Consider the following 25,489-nt stretch of genomic DNA (forward strand, 5'->3'; position numbering starts at 1 on the left):
GAGCAGGGGAGAATACATGCATTGTAAATGTCATGGTAAATGTGGCCAGCTTTGAAGATTATACTAAATAAAGAATGCTGCAATTTATGTACTTCGTACTATGTTTAATGTAATTTAATGACCTAATAGCTCCGTGCAATTCTATACATTTAAGAACAACCTTTTATTTTACTGAAATTTCAATCTTTTTCTTTTTAAAAATTATTTTGATTAAATATTGTAAAAACTCAAAAAGCATTTTGCCATGACATTTACCGTTGTGAGACATTGCAAGACCAAGGAAGATGGTAAGACCAAAAAAGTCACCAAATAAAAGTAAATAGTTATTGTATGTCATTATTTATACCCCAAACAGAGGAAACAAAGGGGGAGGATACCAGTCAGGATAAGGAGGAGCCAGAGGGCGAGGAAGGTTGGCATAAATTTGAATATTTTACCCAGAATGCATGACTGCCAGACATAAAACACCCCCTAAAATTCCATCCTTTTTTGTTGTTGTGTTTTGAATGACTAACTATGATATATTTTCCCTTCAGCATGTTACAGTTCCAGTAATGTTGAATGGTTTTAATCATTTTGTTTTGGTGTTTTTGATTTTAACTTTTGTTTGTTTTTTGTTGTTTTTTTTTATTAAAATGATCACAATATGCAGACAAAGCTTTGAATATGAAAAAGGTGTTTTATGGGTTCATACAGGACTGCTTTACATATAATTCATCAGTCTATTGTAACCCTGGCCTAAGAGCTGTTTGTGGGATAGTAAAGGGGAAACAAGCTGAGCAGGGTTTTCTTTATTTCTAGTTGCTCTCTAAGTGCCATCAATTTTTGTTTTGGCACTAATTTTTTGTTTTGAAGATCCACAACTAGCAAGCAGTGCAAGGGAATTTATCAAGGATTTTACTGTTTGAATGTCCTAAAAGAGAAAGCGTTTTCCAGGGATTTGAAGGTCAAAAGGTCAAAGAACCCACAATTCCTTAGGGACCAGGAGATACAATTGACTTTTGTATAAATGATGCATGCTTGTATGCAAATAAGTTTTAAGCAATTACAGAAATAGAACAGAATATGCATGGCATGATGATGTTTAATAATGCACTAAAGAAAACATTGTAATGCAATCTAGAAAGCTTTGACTGCATGCTATTTTTAAAAGCCACATGTACAATATCTAACATGTATAAAATGTATGTTCATAGCATTGTTTTTAACAGTTATGTTGAGTATTTACTTATGCATGTGCTTTTTAAAACACCTTGGTCAATGTAGACTGGATATAATTCATATATGTTATTAGGTATTTACAAGCATAAAAATGTATATGAGGACAACAGCAAAAAATCATGAAATACTAAAAGAAATAGTTTTACATAAAATGTCAACAACTAAGAATTCATCAATTAACAATTGGGTTTACTGATATTTAGAAATTAAAAAAGATGTTGTAGACATCCAAAGGATTATCATTCATAATATTTAATACTTTTGATTCGCATTCGTCCCTTGTATAAATCAGAACGCCTCGTGTTTCGATGCTCTTTCTATTACTAGTTTTGGAAAGAAACTCAAAAAAGAATAAATAAATAAAAATTAAAGCATTTGTGAATAATACCCAGTCTATATTTCAAATATACAGTTGGCTTAGTATTAGTGTTAACAATCAAGTTAATTGCTTTGAAAATAAAAAAAATCTGCAATACATCGCAACACAATCTCCCATTAACTACAGCAGAAGGTGAAGGGGAAGGTAAGGGTGGAGATAGTCAGGAGACCCTGGTCGAGCAGAAAGAGGATGGACAAAAGGCAGAGGATGAAGAGGTAGAAAAAGAAGATGAAACAAAAGATGAAGGTGAGAGAGATGAGGAGGTTAAAGAAGAAGTTGAAGAGGAACAAACGGAAGAAGTATCGAAGCGAGGTACAATCCTGCCTGCTGTAGCTACCTGCAGACAGATGTAGAAGCTTTGCTAGACTATAAAACGCCACTAATACCCGAAGCTAACAAAGTTCCTAGCTTATAGCCCTTAGCCTGCTGAATTGTAAAATCGACTTGCGGAGCTTTCGAAATTTGTCCGTCGCAGATTTTAGGGGATATCAAGATGAAAATTTGAAGTTATTGGTCAGTCAACAGTGTAGAGCTTGGTCAGGCCACACTGAGTGAAGGGCAGGTTGGTCTGGCTCTATACTGGAGGTGGGGGCTAATATCATTCTCAGTTTCCGCAGGCTAAGGGTTCAGTGACCAAATCATCACATTTATCATTATTATCCCCCGCCGAAAAATTTCGGCGGAGGATATAGAAATAGTCTCCGTCCGTCCGACCGTCCGTCCGTCCTTCCGTCCGCCCGTGCGTCCTTCCGTCCGACATTTTTGTCCGGAGCATATCTCTAAAAGTATTTGAGTTATCAACTTGAAACTTCATAGGTGGATAGACCTCATTGAGGAGGAGTGCAGTGCACAAGAATGATAACTCTACCTTGCATGATTTATGAGTTATTGCCCTTTGTTATTTTTCAAAATTGATTTTTATCCAGAGCATAACTCCAAAAGCCTATGAGATATTAACATGAAACTTCATAGGTGCATAGATCTCACTCAGGAGGTGTGCAGTGCACAAGAATGATAACTCTACCTTTCATAATTTTTGAGTTATTGCCCTTTGTTATTTTTCATACCTAATTTTTCACCTGAGTGGAGCATAACTCAAAAAGTGTTTGAGATATCAACATGAAATGTCATAGTTGGATAGATCTTATTGAGGAGGAATGTTGTGAGCAAGAATGATAACTCTTCCCTATACAATTTTTGAGTTATTGCCCTTTTTTTTTCATGCTATTTTGTCCAGAGCTTATCTCAAAAAGTATTTGAGGTATCAACTTGAAACTTCAAAGGTGGATGGATCTCATTGAGGAGGAGTGCAGTGCTTAAGAATGATAACTCTACCCTGCATTATTTTTGAGTTATTGCCCTTTGTTATTTTTCAAAATTAATTTTTGTCCAGAGCATAACTCAAAAAGCCTTTGAGATATCAAAATGAAACTTCATAGGTGCATAGATCTCACTCAGGAGGTGTGCACTGCACAAGAATGATAACTCTACCTTTTATAATTTTTGAGTTATTGCCCTTTGTTCTTTTTCATACTTAATTTTTCAATTCAATTTTTTTCTCAAAAAGTATTTGAGGTATCAACTTGAAACTTCATAGGTGGATAGATTTTACTGAGGAGGGATGCAGCACACAAGAATGATAACCTACCCTGCATTATTTTTCAGTAATTGCCCTTTGTTATTTTCAGCCATCAGTATTCACATAGGTTTCAAATCTGTAATCACTATAGCCATCAGTGTTCATTACCAAAAGACCTCTTAAAATGGAATTATTCCGCTCTACTACATATACATTCTTCCAATGAGCAAACACATTCGGCGGGGGATGGCCATGTTGACATGGCTCTTGTTCATTCATTTTTCATATATACTTGAAATGTATACAAATCTCTTTTTCATATTAATGGTATACCTCTATTTTGTCAAACTTGTTACAATTTACCTTGAAATTTTCTACATTTTATATAGTCATGCACAAAAAAGGAAAACCAGGTTGCACATCTTTTCAATGTGTCATTGTAGCTTATTATTATTCTGCTTTGATATGCCTCTCATGAATTCTTATTGTTTGATCGATTGTCTGTATCTATCTGTTAACTTATTTCTAAATTCAGATTCAATATTTTGATTTTTCATACTTATCTGAAAAGTAGATTTCATGTTAGATCTTCATTGTAATAAAATCTTATTTTTTTTTAGTTATTCTCAGTGTAACATGTTTTACATCTTTTATTCATAAATTTGATCAGTATCCTTTGGTATCTGTTAACTTTTTGTAAATGATAGATCTAGGCCATCCGATTCAATTTGATCATTTTCATACAGATAACATCTAGTAACTATATTTTAGAAACTTTTAAGTTCTTTAGATTATTTTCAGTGCTGGAAGTGTTACAAACTTAGTTTTCATTTGCTATTTTTCTTCATCTTCTAAGCTCTCTTAACTGTTTACTGTAAAGTCTCTATAGTGAAGAAACCAATAATAACTGTGTTTCTTATTTTTCCTTATTGCTCTTTCTTTTTATTACTGAAATATCCAAATTTTGTTATATTTTTTAGTTCTTCAACATCTGTTACTGTTTCAAGTATAGGATTTTTTTTCTAAACTCTTCTTTGTTTGTTTTATGGCTGCTTTTATGTTTTTTAATGTGAAATTGATTTTTATAAGAAAAAAATTTAGATAGTATTTTCAGATATTTAAAAATAGATGAATATTAAATGTTACATTCTAGGAGTCCAGGTTGACAAAAATCTTAAATGGAAAACACAAATTCAAAATATTATTAAAAAATGCAAATCACAGCTCTATTTGCTTCTTAGAATCAAACAGTACCTTGATCTCCACTCCAGAAAACTCTTTTTTAATGCTTATATTTTGCCACATATTGACTACTGTTGCACTATTTTGGGAAACTGCAGTAGTGAATTACTTTCGCAAATTGTCAACTTTCAAAAAAGAGCTGCAAGAATTATTTTAGACAAAAGTTTTGATACCCCATCAAATATTCTATTTAAAGAATTAAATTGGATGTCCTTTGATCAAAGAATTATGTACAAAAGTGGCAATCCTCATGTATAAATCTATAAATGAACCATCCTTTCCTATTTATATGAAAAATAAATTCCAAACAATAAATGACAAACATGACTTTAACTTAAGATCTATACAAAATGAAAAACTAACTGTACCCAAACCAAAAACAGAATTTTTTAGAAAATCATTTAATTACTCTGGTCCTGTGGTATGGAACAGCATACCAATCCATATTCGAAATTCTGATACCCTGAGGAAATTTCAATCCTCCTATATCCAGTGGCAATTTTCTAACTAATTGTTTATACATATTGTTTCAAAAACATATACTTTCCATGCTGAAGTTATAAAAATGTCACTTCTCTATGTAAGAAGAAAAAATTGTTTACTTATTTATTGTATTGATATGATGTTTAATGTACATATTTATGTTGTCTAAATGTTGATTGTGATTGTATTTTATGTTGTTTTGTATATTGAGGCCCGCATGGAAGATCGGGAAACTGAATGTGTTAGCCTCATAAAATAAAGTCGTTACTTACTTACTTACTTACTTACTTACTATTCTATTATCATTATCAATTTTTGCACTTTCTTGAAATATAAATTACATGTAATTGAAATTTCCAATCTTTCCATTTCTTATAAGATATTTTGCTAATGTGATATTTAAATACAGGTTTTATTCTTTGTTGAATGAAAAATAATATTGATATGATTGTACATAATAATGACAAATGCAGGTATTTCATTGATTTTCACTTAAAACTTAATTCATGACTCTAATAAAGAATCTGAGTACTGGTACATTATGTAGATGAAATTCATGACTTTATTCATGAGCTTTAATTATAAATTTCTTTATTAAAATTTAGATAAAAAATTGAAGTTTACATGTAAATCTAGATAAAATTTAGTTGAATATTTAAATATAATGTATAATAAATTATCAATACTTTAAATACAGTTTTATAAATTTTATAGTAAAATGTTTGTACATGATTTGCTTTAATTTTGCTGCAACAGTTAAGTATTCATTATTATGGCAATACAAGCACCTTTCAATTATTATTTATTAGAAAAAGCTAATTATTATTTCAATATTTGAATTAATAGAGGAAGATGATGCCACTGAAACTGACCTGACAAAAACTGAAATAACAACAGAGGCAGGTGAGTGGGCATGTCATCAATAATTTTATTGTAATGATTATGTTATTCTTTATTTCCTTTATTTCACACTTTTTAAAATGTAACCAATAAACTTTCCTTTTTTGCAACACAAGATGTTACAAGAGAAATTATTATGGATCCAATCTTAACATTATACTAAGTCCCAATTTTATTTCCCAAGTGTAAACAATCCATATCAAATCCATATTGTACTCTATCTTGTTTCATTTTCATTTTCTGAGTCCAAAAAAATCCATATCAAATCCATATTGTTCTCCATCTTGCTTCATTTTTTTTTTGCTGAGTCCAAAAAATTCATATCAAATTTATATAGTACCAGAAGTAACAAATTCCTATCAAACTGCAAAAAATTAGTGGTGTACATGATTATAAGATAAAGAAGTTATTTCATATTGTTGAATAAAATACAGATTCTTTAACTTCTTTTGACATGTATGATATTTATTTTTTCTACATGGTCATGATTAAACAATTTTACTTTTCTAACAGGTGATGGCTCAGAAGAAAACAGAGTTGAGTTTAAGGATGAAGAAGAGGTAGATAAACATTACTTAATAGATAGTCTTTGCCTTATCAGTACATACATCAGAACACTGCAAATATTATTAAAAAAAATGGAAAGTTTTAAGAATTTTTTAATAAAATACATGTAGTACAAAAATGGAATTTTTTAAAGAAAATTTTGAAAAGGTGTGCTTTTTTCTGAATTTAATCCAAATTTTTTTATTATTACTTCCCTTTTACAGATATAAGTAGAAAATCTCATTTTTTGTAAGGAAAATGTCATTAAACTTTAAACCTGACCAATCTGTTTTTGTATCCTTGAAAATGATGGAATTATTATTTCGTATTCTAGAAAATACCTGATGGTCCAGAGATGGATGAGTATAAGGAAAGACGTAAAGCTTTCGATCAGGATTTCCCCAACATTCTCGCAACCATCAGTGGTGGTTCGAACATTGATGTAGTACAACTAGAAATTGAATCATCTAAAGTGGAAGAACTTCTTGATGAAGCTGTTACCAATATTGAACGTAAGAGTCCTTTATTTTATGTTAACTTCGAAGCAATTTGATTCTTTTTTAATTTGATGACATGACATTTTAGAACTTTAGCTAAAATGGGAATTTTTTATTTGAAAATTATAAACAGTTTCAGTAAAAATCTCTAGCACAATCTGAAAATTTTTATTTTAGCGGTTTTGATTTTAGCATTTAAAGTTAATAAAAGTATTAAGGGATATCATGTTAATATAAGAGGGGGTGGGGGATAAATTGATTTCTTATAAAACCATCTTCTTTCTTTACACAATTTTCAAGTTTATTCAGCTGGTTTATTTTACACACCGTCACCTTAGTGCAGTAACGGGTTAAGTCTTTCTTAATTCTATAGGAGTTAACCAGTTATTGCACTAATGTGATGATACACTGTGTATATAACGTTATTACTTCCTATGATAGGTCCCTACAAGTATCAGGGCTGGGAGTATCAAGGTATGGATGTAGATGAAGAAGAAGAAGACCTCGAGGCTGATGCAGCTGCTGCCCAGGACGAGGAGGAGGAGCAAGAGGCCGAGGGAGAGGTAAGTGACTCATTTATTATAGTTGAAAAATTAGAAATGGACTTGTCCATCTTTCATTGATTGAACTGTCTATTATGAATATTGGGGATAATTAAGGTGAAAATTTTAAAGTAACTCAGTTAATAGTATAGAGACTAGCCAGACTGCACAGATGTGAACAATCATAATTATTTGTATCATTTTGGATATATTTTTCTTTGTAATTTTTCATGTTTCTTTTTTTGTCATGTATAACTTACAGTAAAATATATAAATATGAAGCTTTATAATACCCTGCTAAATAAACTTGCTTGCCAGGACTGAGGCTTGAGTTCTAGTCTTAATTAATATAACATCAATGTTATTTAACAAAATTTACAGGAAGAAGATCCGAACCGTAGTAAGAAGAAACCTTTGGGAGACACTAACCACTACTGTCCAGTGGCCTTGACGGAGAACAATGTGCTGTTCCCAGGTAACCCTGAGATTGCTTCCAAATACAGAGAAAAAGTTTACTACTTCTCTACATCAGAAGCCAGGGAGAAATTTTTGGCTTCACCGGAAGAATTCTTACCAAAAACTCACCCTCAAAAGGTATTTTTCATACATTAACTGTTTTTTTTAAACTAGAGCAAAACTTATTTATCAGAACAAGTGATAATAATGGCTTAAAAATTTGCAAAATTGATTGGGTTTTTTTAGTTAAAAAAATGTTCTTTTTTTTCCCAGTAAAACTGGTTCTCATATTTGTTATTATAACACAACTACTCAATTAAAAGAAAAACTTGCTTGTTTTTTTTTTGTTTTTTTGTATCAAGCCTTGAAGTATACCTACCAAGGCTTTATACATAATTTTTATTTGTTATATTATAACATGTAAATAAAATAGGTAACTATGACTCCTTTTATCCACTTAAAATAAGATTGTATAAAACTATTTCATGACATTGTCAATTCTTATATAATATACCATAATATATGTATTGCAGACTCCACCAATCAGATTGCTGATGTTAGGACCTAAGGGTGCAGGTAAAACGTTACATGGCAGACAACTAGCCAAGAAGCTTGGTCTCTTCCACATCTCATTCAAGGACCGCCTACAGGAGCTGATTATGCATAAGACAAAGAAGAAGATTGGACCTGAACATGAGGAAGACAACGAGGAGGAACCACCTGAAGAGTATGTTTCAATCACAGCATTTATTAAAGTCTAAAAATCGATTACAAAAATAATTTATTACATTAATAAAAAAACAACTGATTTTAAAGGTATGAGGTTTGTTAATTTGTGTTCTCTCAGTACATTTAATTAATCAAAGGAGAAGAAAGATTTTGTTTGATTTATTTCTTTAAATTTTAAGTAAAGTGTGGCAATTCTACATGTATATGATTATTTGGAATAAGGTTATTATATGGTTGATAACATTGGTACACTTCATAACCTTATGCTCCTATAGATGTTAGCCAGAACTTGGCAAAGTTGGGTTTTTTCAATCTATTCCTAAATTTCAATTTATTTTTTATTACCATTATGACTTACTGGTGCATTATTGTCCGCAAGAGCGTGGTGAAGGGGTTGCACTTATTATCATTATTTTTACCATGTTGTAACTGTTTGTTTCACAGAATTAGATAGGAAAACCCCATTTTCCAAGTTTTGGAATCTGCTGATGGATTGATGTTTCTATTTATAACTTCATGTTACTATTAATAACTTCATTTTACTATTTATAACTTCATGTTTCTATTTATAACTTCATGTTACTATTTATAGAGAAGATGAGGATGAGGAAGCAGGTATTATTGATCCTGAAGGCAAACCAGTCAAAGAGAAGACTGAAGATACTTCCAAGGTTTCAGACCAGTCTGAAAGTAAAGAAAATCAGGTATGTAAACCAGTCAAATGAAATAAACCAGTCTAGAAAATCAAAATAAGAAAAACATATCCTGTTTATTTCAAAAGATGAATATGTTAAATAGGAAATTCTGAATATTTTTTTCATTTTTTTAGTCAGGCAGTCTAACACAGTAATCAGTTGACCCTTATTTGACCTTCATTTCACCTTTGCTTTATTTGACCCCATCTTTATATTATAGGAAGGAGAAGAAGTAGAGTACACTGAGGAAGAAGAATCTATCAAGAACAATCTAGAATCTGATGAACCACTATCTAATGAAGTCTTGGAGAGTATTCTACCAAACTTTTGGCATAAAGAACCATTCAAGTAAGAGCTCATTTGTCTTGCCTTATTATAAAGTGTACTACAGTAGAACTTTGTGTCAAACTTTGTTAAGTTTATTTCTCAATGTATTAAAGTAAAAATAAAGTCCCAAAGCCGCTATATATACTTTATTAAAATTAGGCAAATTTTTATGTGTTGATTTTTTTGATGTGCCGAAGCTTTTACCTAGTCTATAATGGATTATTCAAGAACATTTCACTATGAATAAGTTGAAATCAATCAATTTATTTTACACTTTCAAACCCAGATATTTTTCACATTTTTTCTGACCGTAAAGATTATTGTCTTCTTTTCCCTTTTGTTCACCTTTAAGTGCAGTTCTTCACCTGAGTGCAGTAACGGGTAAAATCCTATTAAATTTAATAGGAGTTAAACTATGACTGCATTAAGTAGACAGTATCTTTTGTTACTATTTTAACAAATAACAGAAACATTTTTCTCTAAAGGTCTACAGGTTTTATCCTGGAAGGATTTCCACGTACACCAGAAGAGTGTCGGTTCATGGCTGAAGCTGGTTTGTTTCCGGATGCCGGTGTTATTCTGACTGTAGAGGACACTGATGTTATTGCCCGTCTGCTGCCTCCCAGGCTTCGATAAATGGAAAGTAAAGAGAGACAAACGGTTAGAGCGTAAACGCAAGAAGAAGGAAAAGGCGCAAAAGAAAAGGGTAGGCAAAACATTTATTTCTGTGCTATTTGAGTATAATGCCTGTTTCTTTTACTTTATTTGCTTTTAGTCAGGGGAGTGTTTAAGTTAAAATTCATTTAGATTTATGGGTTTGATATCTGCTGCTATCAATGACAAATTTTCAAAAAATTCAAATGAATTTTAACAAAAAGTGCATATTGAGAATTGAGATAATTGGATGCTTATATTTGTCCTTCAAGTACTTTTTAGGTCAGTAAAATATTTTTTCTATATCTGGAAAGCTGTTAGATATGAAGGTTAAAGTTCTAATGTAAATGCTTTAATGAATATTTTGCAATGACAACAGGTAGAATACACAGCAAAGTACAATGTCCCTTCGGTAATGTCATTTATTTTGAAGTTCATATTACAACAATGTATACAAAATGCTAAACTATTCATACTGTATTATATATAAATTTATCATGTATAAATGTTTGTTTCGGTGTTATTTTGCATTATGTTGAACCTGTTTCACTAAAACAACATGGTGCTTTATAATCAATTACTATGAATATTACAGTGTGCAACATTTCGTCAAAAGACATGTTGTTGAATTATTATACAACAGTTTGTCGAATATGGACATTTGGTCAAATATGTCAGTTTGTCAACACTGAGATTACGACACCTGATTGAAAATATGTTTTACCATTACAACAATTGATCGAAATTAATCAGAGACAAAGCTTCTGAGAGTCAAGAAGCCTATTTATAACAGCATCTACCACATCATTCATGTGTTAAGGTTAAGAGGACCTGAACGAGATTTATTTTTTGACAAAATTTACACATTTTCAACAACTTTCAATGTAAAGAAAAGACCACTTGTCACATTGTGCAAGTTGTCCAATTCTATCAAATGTCAGATTCGACTGACTGTCATATTCGATGAGATGTCTTTCGACAAAATGTCATGAAAGCGAACTTTTAACTGTTGGAAAAAAATGTGTATATTAGCTTTGCATTCTTTATAGCATGCTCATATGGCTCAAATATCTTCATCTCTTTCCTATTTTGTCAGTGTCTGCAAACTTATGTAAAACTTTCTTAAACTATGTATTTATTTATTTAACTTCAGCATGTTACCCTGAACAATGTTTCTTTTTAGATAATAATTTTCTTATAAATCAGCAATCAATATATCAAATTTTTTAGTGAAGCGAAGAAATTAATATATGTTTTCTAATGCTTATAAGTACGCAAATAATTTCATATGTTATTGACCTGAAACATCAAGCATAGAATACCTTTCAAACAGCTCCTATGAAGCAAACAAAGTTTTTATCCTTTATTTTTGTATTTAGAAAAGAATGTTATGTTTTCATTTTTGTTTAACAGGATGCTGCAATGCAAAAGCGTCGTGCAGAATTAACAAAAGAGTTAGAAGAAAAGAAACTTGAACGAGCTGCCCAGAGAGCTGCTGAGAAAGCAGAGAGGGATGAAGATGAAGAGGAGGAAGAAGAAGAAGAAGAAGAGGAGGAAGAAGATGAAGATATTGAAGCTGTCCTTGCTGAAGAGTTTGAGGTCTGCAGACATTAATCAAAATAACATGTCAATTTTATTAGTCCCCTACCGGTTTACCGGAGGGGACTTTAGGTTTACCCTCCGTCCGTCTGTCCGTCCGTCTGTCCGTCCGTCAGTCCGTCCGTCCACAAAACTGGATCCCGCGATAACTCAAAAAGTACTGAAAATATTTTAATGAAACTTGATATATGGATAGATGGCAGTATGGAGATTATGCACGTCTTTTTCTTTTCTTCCTATGTTGAAAATTCTGGTTGCTATGGCAACAAATAGACTGAAAATATGGCAAATTTTACACATAACCTGGATCCCGCGATAACGCAAAAAGTACTGAAAATATTTTTATGAAACTTGATATATGGATAGATGGCAGTATGGAAATTATGCACGTCTTTTTCTTTTCTTCCTATGTTGAAAATTCTGGTTGCTATGGCAACAAATTGACTGAAAATATGGCAAATTTTACACATAACCTGGATCCAGTGATAACACAAAAAATACTGAAAATATGTTTATGAAACTTGACATACCCGGTATGGGTAGATGGCAGTATGGAAATTATGCACATCCTTTTTTATCTTCCTATGTTGAAAATTCTGGTTGCTGTGGCAACAAATAGACTGAATTTCAAGATTTCTGATTCTAGTTTTTAAGTTTTTTCACTATAAGTTCTTTATTTCTTAAGGTATTTTCTTCAAACTTTAAATATAAGTTGCTTGTCATCAACCACATCATATGTGACAAGGTTTCGACTCTAGCACAAAATGTATCAGAATTACCTCCCTTGAACTTAAGATGTTCATGAAAAAAACATTGTTTTTTTTTTAATAACTTCTTTTTCTGAATGTATCTACTTCAAACTTCATATAAATGTTTCTTATTGTCACTCAACATTTGTGAGTGTTCAATACTCTAGCAAGACTATTTCCAGAATTATGCCCCTTTTGAACTTAGACTTTTTTTTGAGAAATTGGTAATTTTTACTCCAATTTCTTCAATCATGATAGGATTTTAAAAATGTTATACATGTATTTTGATAACAGGGATGTTTAAAAAATAACTTTAGAGTGTCCTTCAGTCTGTCTGTCTGTACATAAAAACTGTTTCCTGTGATCACTTTTAAAGAACTTTTTCAACAAATTTACTTAAAATAGGAACCTAAGTGAATGGCCAATGGCCCTTCAGAATGTTGCTTGGGCTCTTACCGGTAGGGGACTTATGGATTGCTTGCAATACTATGATAATTGCTTGTTTTAGGGAAGTTTTTTTTTTTGCTTGTGAGCTCTTGATGATAATTACTGGTTTTGTGATAATGGCAAACTTGGTGATAATGACCAGCTTGGTGATAATTCCAAACTCGGTAATATTGGACAACTTGGTGGTATCTGGTGAAAATATCCAGTTTGGTGATAATGGCCAACTTCATGATAATATCTGGTATAAAGAAAATAAATTCATTATCTTGACCTGATAATATTGATTGACCTTAACCTTATAATATATATATTTGACCTTGACCTGATAATATTGATGTACCTTAACCTGATAATATTGATATTTGACCTTGATCTGATAATATTGATTGACCTTGACCTGATGATATTGATGTACCTTGACCTGATAATATTGATATTTGACCTTGATATGATAATATTGATTGACCTTGACCTTATAATATGATTGACCTTGACCGGATACTATTGATTGACCTTGACATGATAATATTGATATTTGACCTTGATATGAAATATTGATTTCTGACCTTTAAGGAAGAAGAAGAAGAAGAAGAGGAAGAAGAAGAATTGGAGGAAGATGCAACAGACAGAATTAGAAATGAGCTGAATGATGTGTTTGATGATAACACTAATAAGCTAGCAGCTGTAACAGTAAGTTTACCTGATAATGACACAGATGTGAAACACTTACTTGAATTAAATCAAAGAGAATTTGTTACATAATTCTGTAAATACAGAATATTATGCATATAAGATGTAAAACTACTTTCCCCTTGATTTTCAAAGATGTCTTGAAATTGATTTATAGTAAATATATTGCCAAATAATTTTAATTTTGAATGATATGTAGATAAAATGCATAAAACCTATATCATACAATAGTAATGTTGTACTGTTTTAATCTTGTTGAGACAGTTGACTGATTTTTGAATTGAGATTGACAGATTTTTTTCTATATACATATATGTATACGTTAAAGCTTAATTTAAAAAAAATGAAACAAATTAAGAAGTTACTCCACTGAGGACCACAAAAGCCTAAAAATTTGAATTTCTTACATAGATTACCTGAGACACTTAAAACATAAAGAAATGCAAAAGATACTTAGAAATATATTTTGTCACTATTTGAATAATAATTCTAGAAAAACAGAGCAAGGGAACCTCTTTCTAATGGATTATTAATCTCTAAAAAATATTTCCATTCCTGTCTTGTCAAAAAACCTCAATGGAGTCCCTTCATGAATCAGTGGAAACAGTGTTAATATGAGCACAACATCGGTCTATTTTACTGTATTATTTATTGTAAGCAAAATGATTTTATTAAGACCTGTTTTAATACTTTTACAGGACACATTTGAAGAGTTACTGATACCAAAAATAGATGTTGACAGCACCAGGAAGCCACACATAGTACGCTACATCCTCAACAAGAAGTTGAAGCCTGTTGTGGATGCCCGTCAGAGCGTCTTTGAGCGTGTGTACCCCATCAATGAGAAACTGGCATTAAAGATGTTAGCTGTGGGTTATAAACAGCCCAGTAGGTTTGGTAGATGGTGTCCTGTCAAAGTAAGTAACTCGAGAGAAATTGTTTCTTAATTTGTAAGGTGTGAACAACATCTCTGTTTGTGTAGTTAATTTTAAGACAATGCCACATTAATTCATTCATACAATTATTTTGCTAGATTGAAATATTGGAATAGTTATACCAGACAGACATTATCTTTTTCTCTTTGGATATTTTAGAATTTAGAAAATGTTATCTGTGAGTTATGTCTTTTATGAAAATAACCTATTATCAAAAATCATGTTTTTTCCCAGTATTCTTGGTAAATAACTCTTACCCTTTAAATTGGGAAGTTTTGTCAGAAAATTTGAGAAAAAAGATAACTTTTTCCAATTTGGAAATGCTTTGAAATTTGCCATAAAAAAACTGTAAATAGTTCCAAATTCCTATTATTTAATAAAATTTACCTGTAATTTTATATACCTATAATTAAGGTATATAATCATGCAACTATTATATTCCAGGTAAAGGAAGGAGACTGTATACAGACAATGAGTGGTCCAGGTTACACCACCTATCCATGTATATACAGATCTCACATCTACTTCCTATCATCTATACAAGCTAGAGAGGAATTTGTGAACGACCCCGTGAAGTTTGTTAGTCAGCCTACACCTAAACCTGTTGTACCTATCAAAATTGCTGTGGTAGGACCACCCAAATCAGGAAAAACTACATGTAAGTTATAGATTGTCATAGCTGTATACATGTACATGTACAAGTGTGTTACACATGTATACTGTTACAAGTGTGTTACACATTAGTATACTGTAACCTTCAGGGGACTGGACTGATGGCCTAGTGGTTTAGGTGTTTGCCTCTCAACACATCAATTATGGGTTTGAGCCCTACTGAGGTCAGGACCATGTTGCCCTATACAACATCAGTACTGGTTAGTTCCAGGAAGCGGCTTCCAAATATGTTTAGATATATTTCAACCATAAACAAGCTAAAATAGATCTGTTTAAAGTTTAAACTGACATCCAGGGACCAGAGAATAGAAAGATTTACTATCATTGCCTAGTTGAATGACTTCTTTTGCTTTACACCCCGCCTCCCCATTTATCTTGAAGTGTTCACTTAGTGTTCTATCATTCATATCAGCTTTGTAATGATTAAACATCATATATTCAGCCTTTGGGCTATCTAATTTCAATGAAGATGTTAATTTTTCTTGGGAAAATTAATATAAATTTTATTCATTTATTGTGTTAAAATAAGATTAAATGTCTTTGATAAAAAATATTAATTGTGTAAATATTCCACTTTATACCTTTTATTTTAAACAATATTTAAACAAAATACGGTATATAAAATAAATTTTACGGATTGAGTAGGGACCTTAAAAAGCTTCTTTGAAAACTTTCTCCATAAAACTTAATGCCTTTTCTGTAAATTTGTACATTATATGTTCACAGTGGCTAACAGATTTGCTGAGGAGTATGGATTATTGAGGTTATCTGTTGGTGAGGCCATGAGAATGGTCATGGCATCACAACCTAAATCCAACTTGACCAAGGAGATGCAGCGCCACCTGGTGAAGGGCCTCACTGTACCTGATGAACTGGCTGTACAAGCTATAGAAACATGCCTCATTGACATGAAATGTCAAACTAGAGGGTGAGTTTTTATTATTTAGTTACAGCAAAATGTATAACATAAGTATATATATATGATTTATTAATATATTACTTTTAAAAAGTCTTATTGCTTCATGTATGTAAATAAGTGTATGTATGTATGTATGTAATGAGGAACTATAAATGTTTAAGTTAGACAAATCAATTTCCTGTTCTGTTATTTTGAAAGTGATACCTGGAACCCATAAAAAAACAAAAAAGACAGATAACCTTTTGAAAGCATGTTTTACATTTTAAGGATTTATGGTAATAATTTGAACCATGCCATGTATTAGTAACTTAATGGGAAAATAAACATGAACTATATGATTTTCAGGTATGTTTTGGATGGTTACCCACAAACCAAGCATCAAATAGACTTATTAACAGAGAGATGTTTAATACCTGTCCGTGTATTTGAACTTGATGTGAAAAGCAAGGAAATAATGGTGAGGGGCACCAGGGATAGAATTGCTGCATCAAGGTAACCTTAAGATAAAACAACACAAAACATTCACACATTATGAAACTGTATTTTTCAAATTTACCTGATCAAAATTTTGTGGTGATTCATTAACATTTTGTCTGATTTAAAAATTTACCCCCCTTTTTTATGCCCCCACAATGTGGGAGCATATAGCGTTGCACTTGTCCGTCCGTCCGTCCGTCATTCCGTCTGTCCGTCCGTCCGTACGTCCCGAAATCTTGTGAACGCAACTCCTCTTAAACCGGATGGCAGATTTTGCTTAAACTTACAGGGATGAACAACCTTAATGTGTAGATGGTAGTAAAGGAAGGAATTTTTGCTGCGACCAAATTTAACAGAATTATGGCCCTTTGTTGATTTTTTCACTAGATACTATGTAGAAATTTTGTGAATGCAACTCCTCTTAAACCGGATGGCAGATTTTGCTTAAACTTACAGGGATGAACAACCTTAAGGTGTAGATGGTAGTAAAGGAAGGAATTTTTGCTGCGACCAAATTTAACAGAATTATGGCCCTTTGTTGATTTTTTCACTATATACTATGTAGAAATTTTGTGAACGCAACTCCTCTTAAACCGGATAACAGATTTTGCTTAAACTTACAGGGATGAACAACCTTAATGTGTACATGATAGTAAAGGAAGGAATTTTTTGCTGCGACCAAATTTAACAGAATTATGGCCCTTTGTTGATTTTTTCACTATATACTATGTAGAAATTTTGTGAATGCAACTCCTCTTAAATCAGATGGCAGATTTTGCTTAAACTTCAAGGGATGAACAACCTTAATGTGTAGATGGTAGTAAAGGAAGGAATTTTTGCTGCGACCAAATTTAACAGAATTATGGCCCTTTGTTGATTTTTTCACTCTATACTATGTAGAAATTTTGTGAACGCAACTCCTCTTAAACTGGATGGCAGATTTTGCTTAAACTTACAGGGATGAACAACCTTAAGGTGTAGATGGTAGTAAAGGAAGGAATTTTTGCTGCGACCAAAATTTACAGAATTATGGCCCTTTGTTGTTTTTTTCACTATATACTATGTAGAAATTTTGTGAATGCAACTCCTCTTAAACCGGATGGCAGATTTTTCTTAAACTTCCAGGGATGAACAACCTTAATGTGTAGATGGTAGTAAAGGAAGGAATTTTTGCTGCAACCAAATTTAACAGAATTATGGCACTTTGTTGATTTTTTCGTTATATACTATATAGAAATTTTGTGAACGCAACTCCTCTTAAACCGGATGGCAGATTTTGCTTAAACTTCCAGGGATTAACAACCTTAATGTGTAGATCGTAGTAAAGGAAGGATTTTTGCTGCGACCAAATTTAACAGAATTATGGCCCTTTGTTGATTTTTAGTTTTCAACTTGTGGCACATGTAGTTCAAAAAAATATTTGACCTAGAGTCATAAGATTGACAGAACAGTGGCGTGTGGGGGCATCAGTGTCCTATGGACACATTTCTAGTTTAGTTATGAAATTCTTGACTACTGCATTTTATGGATTTGTATCCTACTACAGAGGTTTATGGATTTTTATTTTTATTTTACTACTAGTTAGTAACGCAGTAGAAATATGGTGATAAAATAAATACTTCTAGATCAATTAATAATCAGTAAATAATGCCACAAATCATGTAGATCATTATATTGTATCTTGAATCTTTTTACTTTTTTTAAAATTGTATTACACTTTTCTCAAGTTTCAATTTCTTTAAAAAATTTGGCTTATCTGGAGGCATGCAGCTTCAAACCAGAAAGGTCTATGTATTCCTTTGACCTCTTTATTTTTTTGAATTTCAATTAAATAATTATAGACATTTACAGAATATTATAAATATTTTTGAAGGGAATGGCTTCTGCTATTTCATTATATAGGGTGAGACAACCAAAGTTTTTAACTTTAATTATTACTGTTATTATTGTTGTTGTTATGTTTGTTATTGGTCAAGTTTACTTTTGAATTCATTTACTGGTTTCTTCTTATTATCATTTGCGTTAAATAAAGTTCATTGGAATGAAAAATTCTGTATGAGAAACATGTTTAAAATACATTGAAAAATAACCTTCATGGCGAATGATTGATGTACAAATTCATTGCTGAACGTTTAAAATCCTTCTTCTTAAATAACAGCATAATATCTAGTTCCAGAATATTTGAGCCATGTCACGACAAAACCAACATAATGGGTTTGCGACCAGCATGGATCCAGACCAGCCTGCGCATCCGCGCAGTCTGATCAGGATCCATGCTGTTCGCTTACCAACTCTATTACAAGTGGAGAAACTGACAGCGAACAGCATGGATCCTGATCAGACTGCACGGATGCGCAGGCTGGTCTGGATCCATGCTGGTCGCAAACCCATTATGTTGGTTTTGTCGTGACACGGCTCATTTGTTTTGAGAATCAATCATAAGATTATTGAAACAACATAATTTTACTTTTTCATAAACGTAATTAAAAAAATCTTTATATAGAGTTTTATACCCTATTTGAAATATCCTACTTTTTAAAAAAATATATGACTGGTTTTCTGAATGCAAAATCATCTGATATAAGCATCGAATTGTCCATTCCAGAGATGTTAATGTTTTAATTACGTTTCTTTTTTATTGTCGATGAAATTAGAAATAGATAAAATCTTGATACTTCATATCATTCCATCCTCAGAACAATCTTCATCTATAATATGTTTTAAGAACTTTTAAGATTGTTGGGTTCTTTTAATCTTAAATAGTACTATATCAGTTCAAAGCTGTTGATCTGTCATAATTGATCTCGGTTCTTACAGAAAAATGTTGTTTTACAACAGAAAATTTACAATGTTTTGTGTTTTGTTATTGATTATGTAGGACAATGCCATTGCACGACAGCGCTCAGATTCTGGCAATGAAGTTAGCTGCGTACAATAAAAATATTAACGAGGTACGAAACTGGTACCAGTCAGAACACATGAACTTTAAGACAGTTGACGGTGAGAGGTCCAAGTGGTGGGTGTGGAATACGACACTCGAGTTCTCACGTGAGAGTGTTCGACAGATACAAACATACCTGCAGAGAATTTCTGATGGTAAGTAAGAGTTTTCATTTTTATCTGAGGCAACATATGTGTCAATGAAACAATTTCAACAGCAAGCTGAAAATACAACCAGTTTCAACTACATTGCAACCAATGATATGGGTTGCAAATTTGTTAATAATGAAAACCCTGCAAAGTTTAAGTAATTTAAATTTTAGTAATTTAGTAATTTTTTGTTATAACAGGTGTGTATGAATTTGTTTTAATAAGATAATGTTGTACTAATTAATTATTCTGTTGTTAACAGTAATTTAAACTTTGTGCACTTTCTTATACTTCATGTTCCTGTTATTTAGCACATGTACAGTGTAATCAACATGCTTTGAATAGAAAAGCACTCTCGAATTAAGCCAATAACTTATTTTTTTGTATGTCCATGTGTGAATTTCATCATTGATTATTTTTTCTATCAGTTTCAAACTGGAGTTTGGCATTGAATGTTAAGTGTAACTGAGATATGAACATGTTGTTGATCACCTTACATTTCATTAGCTTGACACTATATTTTACAGGCAAGGCATCCCCTATTGCTGACTTGTGTATCACACCTACAGAGTTCTTACAGAGGGTAGGAGACTTTGACCAGTACTGTCCAGTTAGTCTGGCACTGAGAGGAGAACTTGTGGACTGCTCTACCAACCACACCCTTGACTTTGCTGTTGAATTTAGAGGTAATTCTAGAAGCAAACATAAAGTAATATCATTTTGGATATACCTTACTGTTTGATTTTGTCCCAAGAGATGTATTTGTTTTATGTTACACATGATCTTTATAGACAAAAAAACTTTATGTATATAATTTCATATATGCTTTGAATGTTCTTGAGTCATTTATGGCTGCAAGGTAAAAATTAGGCTGACTTTGTAGCACTGATGTGTCTCTGCTTTTGGTCTTATATAGTTGTATTCTTTTCCCAAAACTTATTATGTACATTGCTCATTCAATTATTAAGCAGGACATTAAGTTTGGTTATAGTTAAAATGCAACATAAAAAGGATGTGACTTGCACTAAGTATGTTGGAGTTTTTATGTAAGTAACTGCAAACAAAATCAATTCCAAATCATATTTATGTCATTTATATGACATGCTGTGTCTAATTTTGGTAATTCCGGCAAATTATTCCATCTGTGTGTAAATATCCATAATATAATTGAATCACTTACTCTCTAGCTCATTATTACAATTAGTTACCTTTTAGGTCATTATTACAATCATGATGACTTGCCTTTTAGATAATTATTACAATTATTTACCTTTTAGGTCACTATTACAAGTGTGCTGGTAAGACAGAACTTGATCAGTTCCTGGAGGAACCAGAAAAATATGTACCGCCTCTAGCACCACACAAGTTACCTCCTCCTAGTAGGTTACCACGACGACGAAAACCAACTGAGGTTAAGGCATCAGCTAAGATAGAACTGAACTCCTACTGTCCAGTCACGTACTTGGATGGTAAATGCAGGTATGTGTGCAAAACATTATTTGTATAAAATTTATTTGTCATCAACATTTCTAATAATTATACAATTTAAAGTGAAAATCTACAAGAGCTAAAGCTTAGATATTTGGCATGAATATATTGTCCACCTCTACTAAGTTTATTATAGCCCTGAGGCTAAATTGGCTCCACCCATAAAGCAGGGGGTGGGGTGTCATGGATTTTTCTTATATGTATATCAACCAGTGACTACCATTGCAATCATTGACTTTCCATACTAACCATTGATTTCCAAAACAATCATTGCTATTCCATAGTAACCAGTGGCTTAATATCAGTCAGTGGCTTTCATAGCAACCAGTTACATCCATAGCAACCATTAGCTGTCCATAGCAACTGATGACTTCCATAGCAAACAATGACATTCCCTATCAAAAAGTGACAGCATAACAACCAGGGACATCCATTGCAACCATTGACTTTCCAAAGCATTTAGTTATTTTCATGACCATTGATTTTCCAAAAACCATTGACTTTCCATTGAGCAACCAGTTACTATAAAAGCAACAGATGATTTTTCATAGAAACCAGTGACTTTCCATAGCAAGCATTGACAACCATTTACATCCATAGCAACCAGGAAATTTCCATAGCAACTATTGACTTTTCACAGCAACCATTGACTTTCATAGCAACTATTGACTTTCATAGCAAACATTGACTTTCCTAAGAAACCACTGACTTCCCGTAGCAACTAGTGATTTCCATTGCAGTCATTAACTATTTTCAAAGGGAAAATTTGTATCAGAAAGTACAGATATGTTAATTTTGAAAAAAAATCTTATTTCAGATATGAAGCAATTGTTCCAGGCAAAGCAGAGTTTATTGGAGAATATATGGAGAAATACTGGTATTGCGAATCAGAAGAAAAACTTATGAAATTTTTGAAGTAAGATTTTCATTATAAATCTGCTAAATGTTAATTGCTGTAAATTTTCTTAATTTTGTTGACATAAAATGTCATGGTTTTGTCAAAAAGGACATTTTCTTAAGGTTTTAATTTGTCCATTGTCTATTTTTGTAAAAAAGTAAAATTTTAAAGCAGACAAAATAAAATTTTGTTGTGTCTTAGACTTATGGATTAGGGTAAGGGTTATCTTGTCAATAAGATAATGAATCTTTAGTATAATTATTGTCTCCTTTTAAGAGAATGATTAAGGTAATTAATTTTTAATTTAATTAATTGTATGCATAATGGTAATATAAAAAGTTTACAAAAAAATATTTCATTTGTTTGAAGTTTCAAAATTATTATTTATTGTTTTTAATGAATGCTTTTACTTCCATGATATTCATATCCCCTTGTGGCAAAGGGGTTGCCTTTTAGAGTTGAGGCATGATCTTAAAAGAGGACTAAACGGGTTGGAATAACTGGAGTCTGTGCATCTCTTAGCTCCAACAGGTGAGGTGGTTTTGACCCCTGGTGTTGCTTTTAGTTTGTAACACAGAGGTTAGCCAAAATCATCTTTCTTGATTCTGCACCATATGACCTAAATTGTGTTGGTGCACCCTAAAACCAACCAAACAAACCATGATATTATATACAATATATCCTATTTTCAGGTTACCAGAGAAATACTCGAGCCTGGAACTGCCACACAAACTTCCTCCAACCAAGGACAACCTGTCAATGACACAACTGCCCATGCTTGGTTACATGGAACAGAGCGTTGCTACGGCACTCATCAAGGCCATGACAACAGCTGGAAACGCGAAACCCAAGTACCCATTCCTCAGTGCTAGCAGATCAGCCCTTTTCTTCATTGCCTATCATCTTAAAGGTATATATCTTAATATTGTTATGTTTTCTTACATTTTTAATAAGGTCACCGACTTCAATTCTCATACCACTTATCAGTGTGGTTTGGAAATCACTTTAGGGGTTTTGGAGTTTTTCATGTGAGAAGGCTATCAAGCTAGCTTCAGGAAGGTCAGTGTTTCGTAACTCGGGGTACCTGCGTATGCCTACACAAAGATGCATTTGAGAAATAGAAATCTTAACTTTTAGACAAGATTATACAAAATAAAACATTATATACTTTACAAGATAAATGTTGGTGGTTCTACTCGGGTGCTAGTTTGTGCCTGAAATAATGCACGGAAGGGCACCTGAGGTCTTCCTCCACCAATAAAGCTGGAAAGTTGCCATATGACCTATACTGTGTCAGTTTGATGTAAAACCCTATCAAACAAACAAACTAGCTAAATATAAAACATTTAATATATTACTACCTAAATGTAAAACATTTGTTATATTGCTAGCTAAATGTAAAACATTTGATATATGATACTAACTAAATGTATTTTATATAGTTTAAGACTTATTCAAATGTTTTAAATGACACTTATTTAATTTTCCGTAAATTTATGTTTCAGCTTTCAACCCTAAAAGTTCAGATTATGTTCGTAAAAAGTACAAGAAGAAATTAGACCGTTTCCAGGAAACTTGTGATTTGATAAAATACCTTGGAAACAACATGACTGTCAGATATAAAGAACCAGAGGAGAGGCCTAACGACTTTGATAACAAATTACAAACTTTCTTTGCTCTCCGGGGCATTGAGCCAACACCCACATGGATTTCATAGAAAAATTTTATATATATTTTTTAAAGACTACTATTGAAGCATTTAAATTGTGAACTGGACTTTTAAATCACTTGGAATTGTATATTTTTGTCTGAAGTATTTGGTTTTCAAAGAGGAAGAAAAAAATTGAGACATTACAAAAATAACATATGTCTTGTTAAAATATTTACTAGAAAGATGATATTTTAAAATTAAATAGCTTCCATAAGATATATTAAACGTTTTATTGTCAATGCATGGACAGAAGAAGTTTTTGCTTATTATTATAATAAATGAATATTTGTTTTAATGGTTACCTGTTATTTACAAACTTTGTCCAGTATGTAATAGGTTGAATGATAAGAATTGGAAATAACATGTTTATTTAAGCTATATATTTAAGACGTTATATGGGCATGAGAATATGTATGTAAGTTAATCTGGAATAATATGTTTATTTAAGCCATATATGTAAGATGTTATATGGGCGTGAGAATATGTTAGGTAAAAGCATTATATAAACGAATTGTTACACAAACACACAATAAAACGTCCATTAATACACCAGTCCGTCCATACCAAGTTTATGTAGTATTATAAAAAATTATTTTCAAAATTTATGATTTTTGTTTTTATATGAATTTGTCTGTGATAATTTTGTTCAAAGCATGTACGGATTGTATGTCCTTTTTAAAGGAACAATTCGTTATATAAATGTGACACAATGGTCCAAAAGCAACCTGCTTTTGTACTATTGTAAGATTTAGATGTAGTTTAAAACATGAAAATTGTTGGAACATAATACTTTGATTTTTTAATATCCTTTAAAAATAGCAGTACGAAACATATGTTACATTTTCAATGACATTGAAAATGTTATATTTGTTTTGTAATGACATTAAAAATTAGTGTATTAAACTTTGGTCTTTTACTGTGTCACATGCATGTTTATTTGATCATTTCTTGTACATGTAACAAAATCACACTGAGAAACATGTATTGTTTATATTTTGTTTATTTAAACTATTTTGTTTTGTTGTTCACATAAATTATCATATAATGTATTAAACTCTGTGATGATATTTGTAAATTACATTCTGTAAATTGTACAAAATACTTCTTGAGCTATTGAATAAAATATAAAACTAAATATGCCTTGTTTTGATGCTTTTTATGTGTTAAGTAGTTCAGAATGACCTTGATCATATAATGACCTTGACTGTCAAGGTCAAATTGTTGAATTTTGCTTGGATTGTGGTAACTTTCTGTGTTTTTATTATTATTTTTATAAATTTGACTTATTCTTGTTGGACTAGACAACATAAGGACATAACTGATACGTTTTTTAATTGAAATATGACCTTGACCTAAAATGGCATTGACCATCAGGGTCAAATTATTGAATCTTGCTTTACATTGATTCTTATGAATTTTATTCATACTTGGACAAAACAACACTTATTGCGATACCTTAGTGACATTGACCGTCATGGTCAATTTATTGAATTTTGCTAAAATTGCCATTACTTTATTTATGGACGATATGATTCATATTTTGAATGAAAAAAAAACACAAATT

At 31.8% G+C, this 25,489-nt stretch overlaps 1 protein-coding gene across 1 annotated transcript in view; it reads left to right on the forward strand.

Annotated features, from left to right (window-relative positions):
* LOC132747261 (adenylate kinase 9-like) overlaps window positions 1-25,060 on the forward strand; it is a 46,645-nt gene extending 21,585 nt beyond the window's left edge. The window contains 24 exon segments of the mRNA XM_060736588.1: window positions 356-412; window positions 1,727-1,912; window positions 5,751-5,807; window positions 6,318-6,364; window positions 6,685-6,862; window positions 7,289-7,410; window positions 7,771-7,983; window positions 8,379-8,572; window positions 9,167-9,278; window positions 9,490-9,617; window positions 10,082-10,226; window positions 10,228-10,302; window positions 11,664-11,849; window positions 13,619-13,735; window positions 14,434-14,652; window positions 15,115-15,328; window positions 16,069-16,270; window positions 16,607-16,753; window positions 19,617-19,834; window positions 20,356-20,514; window positions 21,106-21,307; window positions 22,134-22,232; window positions 22,907-23,124; window positions 23,720-25,060. Coding sequence (XP_060592571.1) covers window positions 356-412; window positions 1,727-1,912; window positions 5,751-5,807; window positions 6,318-6,364; window positions 6,685-6,862; window positions 7,289-7,410; window positions 7,771-7,983; window positions 8,379-8,572; window positions 9,167-9,278; window positions 9,490-9,617; window positions 10,082-10,226; window positions 10,228-10,302; window positions 11,664-11,849; window positions 13,619-13,735; window positions 14,434-14,652; window positions 15,115-15,328; window positions 16,069-16,270; window positions 16,607-16,753; window positions 19,617-19,834; window positions 20,356-20,514; window positions 21,106-21,307; window positions 22,134-22,232; window positions 22,907-23,124; window positions 23,720-23,931 — 3,707 coding nt within the window. The 3' untranslated portion in view covers window positions 23,932-25,060.
* Window positions 25,061-25,489: the final 429 nt, after the last annotated feature.

Source organism: Ruditapes philippinarum, unplaced genomic scaffold, assembly GCF_026571515.1.
Source record: "Ruditapes philippinarum isolate M1 unplaced genomic scaffold, ASM2657151v2 ctg7_1_1_1_1, whole genome shotgun sequence".
NCBI classification, from domain to species: Eukaryota; Metazoa; Mollusca; class Bivalvia; order Venerida; family Veneridae; genus Ruditapes; species Ruditapes philippinarum.